This window comes from Hippoglossus hippoglossus, chromosome 9 (genome assembly GCF_009819705.1).
Source record: "Hippoglossus hippoglossus isolate fHipHip1 chromosome 9, fHipHip1.pri, whole genome shotgun sequence".
Lineage (NCBI taxonomy): Eukaryota > Metazoa > Chordata > Actinopteri > Pleuronectiformes > Pleuronectidae > Hippoglossus > Hippoglossus hippoglossus.
In genome coordinates, this window is record NC_047159.1 from 11379374 (window position 1) to 11393157 (window position 13784).

The 13784-nt window shown below is 39.5% G+C and overlaps 1 protein-coding gene across 1 annotated transcript; it reads right to left on the bottom strand.

Moving 5' to 3' along the window:
* Window positions 1–863: 863 nt before the first annotated feature.
* LOC117767311 lies at window positions 864–9345 on the bottom strand. The gene is made up of 15 exons (XM_034594816.1): window positions 9189–9345; window positions 7568–9049; window positions 7013–7172; window positions 6621–6805; window positions 6231–6273; window positions 5830–5975; window positions 4891–5051; window positions 3844–3998; window positions 3619–3702; window positions 2629–2695; window positions 2365–2487; window positions 2139–2266; window positions 1751–1867; window positions 1453–1560; window positions 864–996 (listed from the first exon to the last, which is right to left on the bottom strand). The coding sequence occupies exons 2-15, from the start codon at window positions 8919–8921 to the stop codon at window positions 900–902; spliced, it is 2928 nt and encodes a 975-aa protein (XP_034450707.1). The 5' UTR covers window positions 8922–9049; window positions 9189–9345; the 3' UTR covers window positions 864–899.
* Between the last annotated feature and the right edge of the window lie 4439 nt (window positions 9346–13784).

Genomic DNA, 13784 nt, shown 5'->3' on the forward strand with positions numbered 1-13784 from the left:
TGTTGCTTTTTAATATCAAGGAGCAGCTACAACAGATAGTTGATAGAAGTGTAATAAAAAATCTGACCAGGCCTTTTGAATTTTAACCGTAAAGACATTTACTTTAACGTTATATTTCTTTCATTTGAGGATCAGGTTTAAATCCAGTTGTTTGGTGGCAGCAGGTAAAACATTTTGCTCCGTGTCTACAAAAATCCCATCGTTGAAAAGAAAAAAGATTTGTCTCAACGCCTCTTCACTTTTATATCCTCGCCTCCTCCTCTTATCTCACTCCTTTTTTGTGACTCTTGTACACTCCTGACAACAACAAAAACAAAAATCAGTTCCCTCAAACATGGTGTGGAAAACGCTGTTAATCCATGACTGGCTTCAAAGGGCAAATTCCCTCCGAGCAGAGACATAACAGCCAGGCCGGGCTCTTCCCGAGTTACAAGCACCTAAAATAACTTTTTGTTTCTAAATAACAAAAATAAATCCAGAATATCATCACATAAGAAAAGATTTTATTCAATCATTTTTTTGTATGTGGATTCTCGAATTTGAGTCGAGGCAAATATAACAAGTTATTGAGCCTGATCAAAACTAGAAAAAGTGAAGTAGTAGAAAGGCTTTGAAAGAGTCAACACATCTGACATCTATCTACAAACACACAAAGTCAATCCCATGCAGACACATTCACACTGATTTGATTAATATCTGAACATAAGTAATAATCCTCCTTGAGAGGATTATCAGCACATCTCATGTATCCCCTGATACCACAAGAATAAATGCAAAATATGTCAAACTGATATATGCTCCTTTGTTTTTATTCTGCTGGATTTTTTGCAGTTACTCAGTCAAATTTTGCTCTTTGGTATGTTTGTCCGTCCCGTTGTGTGCAGATGTTTGTGTGTGAGTCACGACAGAGGGTAAACTTTAACTATGGCGTTGACTTCTCTGATCTCTCTCTCACTGGGGAGATGTGCACAGCCGTAGAGATGTAGCAACCTCAGCCTAAAGAGAGAAAAACACAGAAACAACAAGTGGTGTAGTTGTGCTGCATGATATGTTGCTGTGCTTTGACGTCACTGGAATGAATCTTACTTGTATGTTGGGTTATAGTAATTTCTTGGTTTCATGCCGGTTAAAGTCCTCAGCATGTCACTTGTACATTCCAAAGGTTTTTACAATATCATTATAGTGTAAGTATAAATGGGACACAGCCATTATTTCTACTGGGCCTTGACAAACAGAATATCCAGACAGCTAAATTAATTTGTGAATGGCTTAAGACATTTTAGTAGCAACACTTTGTGTCTTTAATTACTTTTTTTTAGCACAATTAGCAAAAGGTGTAAAAGAGCAAATTGTAGATCTTAAATTGACCCTTCATAGACACTTTGAAGTCAGATCTCAGAGAAATGAATTCAGACAAGTACTGATGGAAATTATGTGCAGTTGTGTGTTCACCTCCTGCTGCGTCTGCAGAGCTTCAGGATCTTCTCTGAGGTGATGTGGCAGAAGCTGAGTTTGACAGTTTGGAGGTGTTTACTGCAGTAATTTGCCAACAGAGTAACCCTGTGTTACACACACACACACACACACACACACACCATTATCATTTTTATTGCTGATATCAGACGTTGCAACACACAGCTTAAATTGTAAAAATGGTTTTGGTCACCCTGGGACTTTTGCACACGGCAAGTCACACACAATCATGTACCCACATGAAACTATACCACAGCTCAGTGTGTCGTTTTCCTACCCTCTGTTCCCTGCACCAGTGGAGCTGAGGTCCAGCTGCTGAAGCCGTCGACATCCCAGAGTCAGAGACTGAACTCCTGCATCGGTCACTGCCTTACAGCCACTCACATCCAGGGATCTGACACACACACACACACACACACACACACACGCACACGCACACGCGCACACACACACACACACACACACACACACACACACACACACACACACACACACAGAAAGTTTAGGTGAGACAAAACTAGATTCATGTTAGTTTATGTCTTGTGGGAATGAAGGCAAACTATCTCAGTGTCTTTACATTACTATTCCTGTGTGTGTGTGTGTGTGTGTGTGTGTGTGTGTGTGTGTGTGTGTGTGTGTGTGTGTGTGTGTGTGTGTGTGTGTACCTAATACATGGTGTATATTTGCTGATGTTGTGCAGTGTCAGGTCCGTGACTCCAGGACAAGAACTGAGGGTCAAACTCTCAAGTTCAACATAGTTTTGAAGCAAAGTGGCCACTGTGACATCAGTGACCTGTGACAGTTAAAAACAAACAAATGCAGCACATTGGTTTAAATTCACAGATAAAATATTCATGGCAAACAGCTTATTTTGTTAAATCTCACACTCACTGCCTGTAGACCAGTGAGATTAAGGGAAATGAGACATTTGAGCTGTGATGCCATCACTGTGAGACTGTGTGCGTTGACTTTAGGCACCTGTCCGATGTTAAGATGCTTTAGACCAGGACACATCTGGAACACAGAAAGTGAAAAACTACATGGAAAACATACTGAGACAAACTAGGATAGTGTACATTTATTCAGAACAGATACAGACATGATTTGAAAGCACTGCGCAAGGAATCAAACTAAATATGCTGATTACTTAAGTACCTCATATATTGTCTGTAGACAGGACGCAGTGAGGAACTGACAGCCAAACACCTCCAGCCTGCACAGACTAATGTGAAAACACAGTTACAAACAGATCTATGCCCGTTATTATTAAATCTGGGTGGATTTATCCACTAAAACCTGCAGCTGAGGATGAGATCTGGCTCTAAGATTAAGAAAATTAAGTCAATCAATCATCAATCAAATTGTATTTGTATAGCCCATATTCACAAATCACAATTTGTCTCATAGGGCTTTAACAAGGTGTGACGTCCTCTGCCCTTTACCCTCAACAAGATTAAGGAAAAACTACTAACAAAAAACCTAAAAAGATCGTAGAAACCTTAGAGAGAGCCACATGTGAGGGATCCCTCTCCCAGGACGGACAGACGTCCTAGTTATTAACCATGTACTGTGAAATCTGGATTTTAAAGTTATGAAATATGAATCACATGTATCTCACCACCACTACGTATTAGATAGCACACAGATGTGGGTCACTTCAGGCAATGATGCAGCACTTCTGGTCTTCTTGTGACAAAATGGATATGAGCCTGACGTTTCCCACTCATTAATAGCAAATATGGCCCAAATATCCCCAAACAAATGTGGGCCACCTTTAGGCAAGGTGTAATCTGGATGTGAACCTAAACTGGCTCAAGAGGTAAATGGTGAATATGGCCCAAATATCACAAAACAAATGCAGGCCTGGTTGACATGCGTTGTTGCTATGGCTTACTTTTGGCCCAGATCTGGCAAACGAGCGCACCGCTGGGCCAAAACTTTTCCTTTTTGGGATGAAGGAACTTGTCGCATGGGTACACGTATAAAGGCACGCTCATTCATAAATGCAAACGCCCTGTCTGATCCATCTTGGTATCCACATAAGCCAACAGCATAGTTATACGAACAAAATGAATAGAGTATATGAATAAATGTAGACATGCTTATACACTTATATAAATACAGTGTGGCTGAAGGCGTTCTGACCTCTCTCTGTGTCTCATGACAAGTTTCTTGAGTGTGTCATCAGTGACATGGCAGCCGTTCAGGACAACTGATTTTAGTCTCAACCTACAGGAGGGATAAATGAAGCATTAACACTAATCACCATCATTTCACTTTATTTGTTCATGTATATTTGTCATGTGTGTGTATGTGATTATCTGTGTGTGTGTGTTTATATATGTATGTGTGTGTGTGTGTGTAACTGACCCTGCCCGGCCGTCACTCAGAGCTTTGACTCCCATATCTGTTGCTCCACTCCAGCTCATGTCCACACTAGTCACATGGTCACACAGCTGACCAATCTGAGGCAGTATCTGGTCACCATGGAGACCAGGACCAGTACAACTTGTGACCTTGACATCCTGTAATCAACAAACAGCAACATAGATTTAATGCAGCGTGATTCCAGCAGGTAATGGAGACGCAGAGTGCAGATCACATTCATGAAAAGATCCAATCAAGTCCTCTTTATCTCAGAAAGTGCATGAAAAGTGTATGACCAGGGGCCTCTAGGCATAGACATAAAGAAGGGACCTCTTATACACAAGTAATTCACCCAGACTGAATGAGACGTGTTTCTTTGTGGTCCTTTGCATCTCTATTTCTTAGTTGCCGTTTGTCGTCATTTTGCAATTTTACTGTACTTTTGTGTTGTTTTGTGTTGACTTGTGGCCAACTTTAGTTTGACGCTGGTTGTTTTGCATCTCCGTGAGTCTCTATGGAATCGGTCTGTGTATTTTCATAGTTGTTTGATTGAATAATCCACTGAGAAATCACTTCAAACAGAGACACCCTGAAGGGCCTCTCACCTCACACTCCTTCAGTAATCCTTCCATAAAAGTTTCAAATACACTTATTGTTGACAATGTTATATCTTTTAGAGGATATGTGGCAAAGGATGTAACAGTGGTGACTCACTTCACTCCGGTAACATCACGTGTTGGGTGGACACTGACAGCAGGCAGACGGATTCAGGATGTGAGGTCAATAATTTTACAGTGTCAACAAGGAAGGATAATGTCTCATTGGCAGATGACAAGTAACTCATTTAAAAACAAAAATGTTTTCTCTTTCTATTAAATTGATTTTCTGCCTAACACACAGACAGCACGGTGGCTTATTGATTAGGATGATCTGATATTTCACCTTGACGTGTAAAATCATGGGATGTGAATAACAAGAATCCTTCACCAGACTTTCACCCCTGCTCATCTGACCCACCATGTCTGCTTTGAGTGTTTTTTCTTTTCTTACCTCCAGATGATTCTTACACAGAGTGAAAAACATCTGGAGCCCATAGGAGGTGACGGACGGGCCGCTGCAGCTGTACAGACTCAGGCTGCGAGGACGACGTTTGGCCCAAAACAGCAACCGCTGCTCGGTCAGTGTAGAGTTTTCAATCCTCAGATGTTTCCCTTCAGGAGCAGAGAGAGGAAGCAACACGTATATTTCATGTTCACTGTATGAGCTTGTTTGAGTGATTCACGATGTTGCCTCTGACCTACAGCGTGTGTTTGAGGACATGTGATGGTGCAGATCTTGGTTATCTTACTGTATATTGGTCCAGGGAGTGGTACGGTATTTGCTTACGTCATGAGAGCAAACCATGTGCTGTTACTTTGAAAAGGTCAGGTCATCCCACTGACCTCAGACATTACCTCAAATTATTTACGTGAACCTTAAAAAGCCAAACTGCAAATTCCCCTCACACGTCTCGTCACATATGTATTATTTAATATACACAAGACAAATTATCATGATTGTTATTTAAATTGCTACCAACTTGCCTAATGTTCTATGTGGTCGGCTTTGTGTGACTTCTGTGCATGAATACATCTGGAGTTGTTGTACCTTAAAAAATGCCACTTTATGGGGGTTTTGCACAATTCCTTTGTCTCTCATGTACAGAAAGAAGAGGAAATAATACTAAAAAAAGAAAGTAATGTATCATCAGTCCATAAGAATTAGTGGAACAGAGAATTAATTGTAAGTATCTTCTTGTTCTTTTAATGATGTAGTTCTTGATTAAATTGATTTGAGGTGTGTCCATCTCCGATTAATAAAAGCATTTGTATGAAGAATATAACATCCTTATCAATGCAGAAATGTAGATTAACATGTGTTGCACGATCAGCCAAAACAAATCCCCTGGTTCAAGTGAGACGTGTGTATCTCTGCAGGGAGCTGACTCACAGAGTGTGTGATCAGTAGCCAGTGTGAGCAGGCGACTGCAGACCTGCGTCACTCTGCACAGATCAGTGTGAGGCAGCAGAGACAGGACGGACAGCCACACCTCATCAGGCAGACGCAGCCAGCGGTCACACGCAGGGACAGCTGCCGGCTGACAGGTGTAACAGAAAACACAACTACGATGAAAAATTATTGTGACACAAAATCATCGGTTAAAGCTCCTTTTTCTCCACAAACTGCAAAAGCAGGAAAGCAGAGGCAGCAAATCGTTTAAAACATTGTCAGTTACAGATGTGACTTTTCTCGCTGTAGCCTCTTCCACAATGTAATTTCTACATCGTACGATTCAAGTAAACGTGATCACATTGTTTGTAGGTTTATAATAGAATAAAGAAATATTTCTTACAGTGTGTTTATAGTCAGTGTTGCTCCCGTGGGCAGCTGTGTCTGTAAAGGAAACAAAGAGTTATCTATTCATATTATTTAGGTTATCAAAATCAATCGTTCTTCATAGTTCACACTGCAATTACGCAGCTCAACAACAAAGGAGGAAACCAAAGTAAGGACGCATCAACTTTTGGTTAATCTTAAAAAAATTGTACTCCTGTTACTATTTTACAACTCTAACAAACTCTTTTAAACTCATGACTAGCTGCTAAATTGATATCTGATAAGGTGTGAAATGAATTGACATTTAGCCAATCATATGACCTGTTGTTGACTTGTACTGTTTCTTTTTTGTTTTTTTACATTTCGTAATGTTTTCATGTCTGTGATTTTATTGTTCGACTTACCTGAGGCCGGGGATGTCGGTCTGGTGTCATCATTGTGACGTGTGTGCGTCTCTGTAGGTTGCAGGCCTGTGGGAGTATCCCTGTAAGGCGATGTGTGTTTCATGCCGTCCTCTGGTGTGTGTCTCTTTGTGTGCGTTTGTGCATTCGGCCTTTTTGTGCGTTGGATTGCTGCTGCTGACTGAGGTCTGGAGAAAGAGGATGAGGTTTTTTGTGACACACCGGTATTTATCACAGAAATATTTAGTCGGGCATTAAAGGTCATTTTGAAGGAACCATGCTTTTATTTTGAAAAAAATAAATAATCTGTCAAAAATCAGTGTTTAAATTGTTTACTGGTATTACTGGCAGTACTTTTATCATTGTTCAATTTTATTAAATTTCTTTAATCAAACCTTGGCAATTTTCCCCCATGTGTGAGTGAAGACAGGGACATGCTTGACTTCTCATTAAACCTCTGTGGACCTCGACCTCCAGTTGTCTTCTTTTGACCTTTGACATCACTTTGATGACATTTCAGGCCTGGATGTCGTTCAGTCCTTTTTGGCTGTGAAACTGACGATAGACCGAGAGAGAAACAGACAAACACACATTGAATATATACATGAACATATTCAAATAATCAGAATGTGAATGAAGTCATATCCATCACGAACTTGCGGTAGAGCAGGTGTTCCCAGTCTTTTTACTTTACTAGAGAATGTCTTCTTGTAATCGTCACATGTAACATCATCCTTCTGTTTTATTTAAATGAATTTTACAGGATTAGGATCCAGTTTTTCATCCAAAAGATAAGTAAAAAAATTTTTTTTTAATTTAAAAAATGATATAATTATAATAATAATAACACTTTGGGTTAATGTTGGAGGGGTGGTGCAGATTGGGAACAACTACTCTGGGCAATAGTTTACATTAGATTAGGGTTTGCCTTCATAAATGATTTTAACTACCTGAATTAGCAGGAGGTGCAGCTCTCTCCTCTCCTGTTGAGTCCTCTACGTGTGCGTTAACAGGCTTATCGATGGAGGTTTTGGCTCCTGCAGGCCTCTTCATGAAATCACCATGTTTGTTGCAGTAAACAGAGCTCGTCCGACCCAAACATCTGTTTTTCCTTAGAGGCAGATTGTCGCGGTGTTTGGTTTCCTCGTGTTTAATAAGTGTTGCCCTCCTACATCTTCCGCTTTTGGTCCTCTCCTTGTTTTTATAGAGGTCGTCTGTTTTTGTTGTTGCTTCACTAAAGTATTTTGCAACCTCAGGATTTGTGGTGGAGGAGTTGAGCTTAGAGCGAGACGGAGGTCGGGCTGGTGCTGCAGTTTCTTCACACGTCTTCTTCCCTCGTGCAGGTGAGTCTGCGAAACATCCCGCTTCAATACTTGGTCTCAATCTGAGGCGATGCAGTCGGTCCACACAAAGCTGGTACTGCTCATACACAGTTAAATCTGAGGGTGTTTTCAAGTGACAGGGAATCTCACTGTGGCTCATTTTATCATTTGCAAACTCCAGAAAAGCTAAATAGGTTCCTTGGTTTTTGTTTCCATCCTCTTCCTCCACCCCAGCATCCCTTTTCTCCTTCTCCCCTTCCACCATCTCTTCAACCTGTTTCTTCACTTCCTTTTGATTGTCTGACATGTCTCCTTTCGACTGAGCTCCATTTATTTTATAACTTATATCTTCAGAGTCACATTTAGATGACACTGTTCTCTTTTTACAAATGACATTGCTCCGACATGATGTGGATCCTTCGATTGAACAAGTTGCAGATGTAAGCGTCTGATTCTTGCTGCTGTCAGATACGTGTGTTTGGTGTCTTTGATTAGATATGTTCAGTCTGTTTGTTGTGCAGTAGCTTTGGCTGGGACTTTGTTTATTGATGCTGTGCTGTCGCTTCATACTTTTGATATTTTCAGTTTCTCTGTTCTCAGGCCAAGTTACGTCATCTCTCCTGGAGAAGGGAACGTCGGGCTCGTCTTGTAAAGGAGATTTAAATCCACAGAGAAATGTACATTTTTCCCGATTCTCATAACTTGTTGCTCCCCCGCCATCAAATACCTCAGTTTCCCTCTTCTCCTCATCCTTCTCAGTTGCCAAAATCAAACTGTCAGCTCTGCAGAGTTCTCGGTGAAGCTCTGATCCGCTGCTGAGGAACCTGTGAGCCCAGTCCAACACGTGCCGCAGCTTCTTCTGTTCACTGAAGAGAGAACAACAGAGGTTCGGCTCCTGGTTGATGTTCTGCCGACAGTTCCCAGCATCCTCCAGGTGTTCAGACCCAGCACGTGCTTCTCTTGTGGTCTGATGACTCTCCATAGTTGGATTTGCTGCTTGAAAAGTTGATTATGGATTATGTTTTTCAGGTTTATCCACAGGTACATTATATCTCAGCGTCAGACACACAAACAACCATGTAGGCTTTACTTTCTTCTTTCTCCACCTTCCTGTTCTAACAAAAGAAGCAAAACCACTATTTAGATTTATAATCACGATGCCATACTTCATCTCTACAGAGTCGGATTCAGTCTGGTTACGCCACAGAAGCAACAGACGCTGTTTAAGAAAATAAATATTCACTCTTACCCTGAAGATTCCCTGTCACCCCTGTACATTAGCACAGAGTAAAAGAGAAGTCAAGTCCACTTAAGGTCTTCAGGCAAATACATCAACTCCTTAAGTAATATTTTCTCATTTATAAAAGAATAGACAGTCGACAGTGAAGGTTTGAACACACTTCCTATGTCCCTGAAATCTTTAGTCGCTCACACAAACATCACCATAGAGACAGAGATACAAAATGCAGTAACTCTTCTTCACCATGTGGGGGTGGCAAAGCTTTGAGAAGGTTTGGGGAAAATCTGAAACGTGAGTGGTTCATACTTGTTTTATTATTGAGTGAGAATTGAATAATTATCGCTGCCTCGTATGAAGGAGTTGAATTAGAATAAATTATAGAATTATTATACGAATGTGAACTATGTGAGCATTGTAAGTCTTCAAGTGTGTGAATTATTTTCATAACCTAAGGGACGAACACAAGATATTTTCATAGTTACAAAAACTTTATACATGTGCAAATTATATCCGTTCATAAAGTTTTCACAATATATGTCTACACCAGCAAAACTTTATCACACAATCACAAATTTATTTCATATGATATGACATTGAATTATGATGCAAATTCATCATTTTGCTTGTTAAAATTATTAAACATTTCTTTGGAAATGTGTTACTTTTCCGATTGAAAGCAAAACTTTTGTTTTTGTAATTATATGTTGACACATTAAATGTTGTTATAATCTGATTTTGCTGCTTGGGTTCACATTGACATTGAGAACGTTTGGTTGATTTATTATTGCATGAATGTCTGGTTGAATCTGTCTGGTGGTTTTAGGTGCGTTCAAGGCATGTTGGAGATTTTAAATCCTCGTAAAATTATAATTGTTGGATTTTATTCCTGCTGGCACCAAAAAAACTAAAATGCATTGTGCTATATGACGAGACAGAAGAAAAAGCTGCCTCCTCACTGCAGTGACATGTAGGAAAATCATAAAAAACTAAGTTATATTGAGTAATGTAAAATAATTTACCCATCAGGCGCCATATTTCAATATATATTCATTAGGGAGCTTTATTGAGGCAGTATTAACATATAAAACAATTCATGTTTTCTTTTATAACATACAAACATTCAAACTTTTCACTTCACAAAATTCATAAGGCTTGGTTGTCCCAGAAGAGAGAGGGTCATTACTTAGGGATTTTTTTTGTCCTTTTTCTGATTCTTTTAAAATTAAATGTCCCAGAGTTTGTTATTAAAAGAGACTGGGTGACAAAAACAAAACAAATCAAAACAAAAAAAACAATCAGACAAAACAATCAGTTTTCGACAAACAATCCAAAACAACAAAGTGACCGTGCAAGAGAATCTGCTACTGTACATGCCCACACAACACTGAAATTATATGATAAACAACAGTTTATTTTTCTCATATGCCATGTGATGTCTCATACATTTGCATATAGTTGACCTGAGTTCAAATATTTAAAATCTTAAATAAATTAAATAAAAGCAGTATTCGTGTGCTAGTTCCAACAGTTGGATTCCAGGTGTTGGTACAACAGTTATATTTTTCTTAATAATTAAAGGTAGATAATTAAATTTAAGGTTTGTAAATACTTGACTCATGTCAGGAACTTGTGATTTTGGATTAAGTAATACCTCGGCTGTGACATCAACTGATCTTGATGACGTTTTTTTTTTTTTAAATCACAGTTTTATGTGCGTACAGGCAATAAAAGTCGTACTGTCGGTCCGTCTATATGCTGTTTGTAAAACACAGGAAGTAGTTCAGTAGCTCAAAACGAGAGCTAAATCTCAAAGGGGGAAATTCCCTTTGAACTCATAAAGGCTACGACTGATAAATGAGCTACAAACTAATATAATGCTACAGTCTCATCGAGCCAGAGATCTGATTTATCAGGCCCATACTCTGTTTTTTTGCAATGAGTTGAGGTGTAGTTTCACTTTCCATTCACTCTGTTGGGTGTTTGTAAAACATCTTTTCAGTAATGGAACATCTAAACACTTCATTCATTTAATAGCATGCTCGGTTAGCAATGAGGTTAGCATTAGCCTTTAGCATCTGGCCTTCATAAGCGACAGACACAGCAAAAGCACAATGAAGCTAACTCATGAAAATTGCAAAAATAATGTTTTCCCAGCAGCCATCAAGAAGTCTTCCTTTTTATATTGAATTATTTAACTCAGACGGAGTTTGTTTTAAGCTAACAGATTTAGCCACTTGAAAAATATAGTTACTGATGCCCAAAGGACACAGCATTACGTATTTGGTTTTTAAAGGCAGGGACAAAACCTGTCAGGTCCCTTCTACTTAATTTTGACTGAGATAAATTGTGCATTCATGTGATGTCAAAATATTCAGAAATATTAGTTCCCAACTGGGAAATTTCCTGTGAACGCCACCTCAAGTTGATAATAAAATGTAAATTTGGTGACAATTTTTCCACACGAGTTACCGAGTTGCCATCACTTAGCAACCGATTAACATTTTATTCAGCTTTATACGCTTCTAAACTGAACTTGTTTGATGCTAAACTTTTGTCACTTGCAAACTGAATGTCCATTTCTCAAAATAACATCAATAACACCATACTTTTTTAGCCAAAACAGATGCTTCATACTCATGCCTGTCCCCTGATCCTGTGTCCTTGCTCTTATTATTCAAATTTTGTAAAGAGCTGTGAAGGCGTTGTTTAAAACACATGTTTTTTCTGACTTCAAAGCACAGGAACACATCACAAATCGGGGCCTTCTGAGGAGCATGTTCACGTATAGAACTGCCTTTCATGTCTCAAACTCGTCTTCCCTTCCTCCTGTTGCTAAAACCACAGAGAAACATGCGTTCATCTAAGATGGTCGAGACAGCCAAGCCTAATACTAGATCGCTTTACACAGAGGAGACACACAGAGGGAAGAAAGAAAGCAAGTCTTTACCCACACTGTTTTTTTTTCTGTTGCCACAACTATAAAGACAGTATTTACAGATGAGGGCATGCAATTTGCAATGAGAGGTCAGCAGAAGATCCGAGTGAGATTCCCAGGTTAGTTCGAGGAGGACGATGTACAGAACACATTTCATTTTTTTTTATAAATCTACAATAAATTACTTGAGTATTTGGATGCTGACAGACAGAATGACGGTTCGTGATGATGTCCCCCTGTTGTCACAGGATGGTGGTGATCATTTTACAGAGCATCAGCCTCATCCATCAGTGAAGCTGCTTTTTTTTTGTTTTTATTATTTCTTTTAAATCTCAGAGTCTGTGGCGTTAAATGCAAACATCATAGTGGTTTGGCCCTTTGCTTGGTTCCAGCTTCAGAACTCAGTGCATGTCCTGTAGTAAGAAAAATAAATGTCTTGTTCCAAATAAGCGTGTTTCCATCATTACTGCATATTTTTCCATATGCATAAAGCTGGTTGATGCATAAAGTCTACAGATTTACATGACAACACGGCCGATGATATGAGGCAGCGGCATTGGAGAGAATATAATGAGAGGGCTTTGATGGTTACGTGCATTGCGGCAGCCTCTGTAGCAGCCGACATACAAAAAGTATGAAGTGATTTCTGAAAATAAACTTTAAAACATTGAACCAATTCTATATATGAGTCTGAATACTGTGGGAGAGCAATGACCCAACTGCAGTTGCTGGCTCTCAACAGTTCAGACTTACTTGGTGATGTTTTTATCAGACTGACATGGATGCATACATGCTGCAGTGAAATGAGGCTACAACACCGACGGTCTGCAGCCGTGTTAATGTCGGGCTTCAGACTTGGTATAATACAGTATTTGGATATTCATAACAGTGAGACGTGTATGCATGTTTATGTATAAACTATATGGTTTATGCTGTGATTAGATGCATTGTTTTTGTTTTTGTTTATATATTAGTTTTTTTTTTAAACATAAACTGCTAATGCCCTTTCCTGAGAAGTTGATCCACACCAAACTCTATTTTTATCAGACCCTTTTTTCTTCACTTAACAACAAATGTTTTCGTTTAATCTGAAAAGGATTTCTGATCACATTACCTCCTATGTTCTCTTCTCCACTCAGAGACGCTAAGCTGACACACACTGTCTGTTATGGCTGTGAGTTCCCAGGATGCAAGGGTCTGATGATGAGTCGAGTCATAAGGTTACTTTGCTTAGGTCTTGGTTTTGTATACCGTGAGCTCACCTTTGTGTAGAGACTACACAAATCTATATACCATATGAAAATGACCCATTTCCACACAGATCATGAATCCCTATGATCAAGTCACAATTTACAGATAATTCCTCCTTTCTGCACCTTTTTTCAGTCAGTGGCGGGAAACATAATATCATCACGGTGCTCATTCATACGTCTGTCCCATTAGATTAATGATTGGATAAATGGATTAGGGTTAGGGTTGTGGGGGGGGGGGGGGGTGTCAAAGGTCAAGGTCCCGGTGGCCTCACTAAACATGTTTTTGTGTCTCCTGAACACGATCTCTTAAGTTTGCCTTTGAGGAGTTGCCTTAAATTTTAACTAATTGTCACTTGAGTCTGGTACAAATGTATGCAGACTGAGACTGCGCTGGTTGACGGGGGCATACAATCGCAG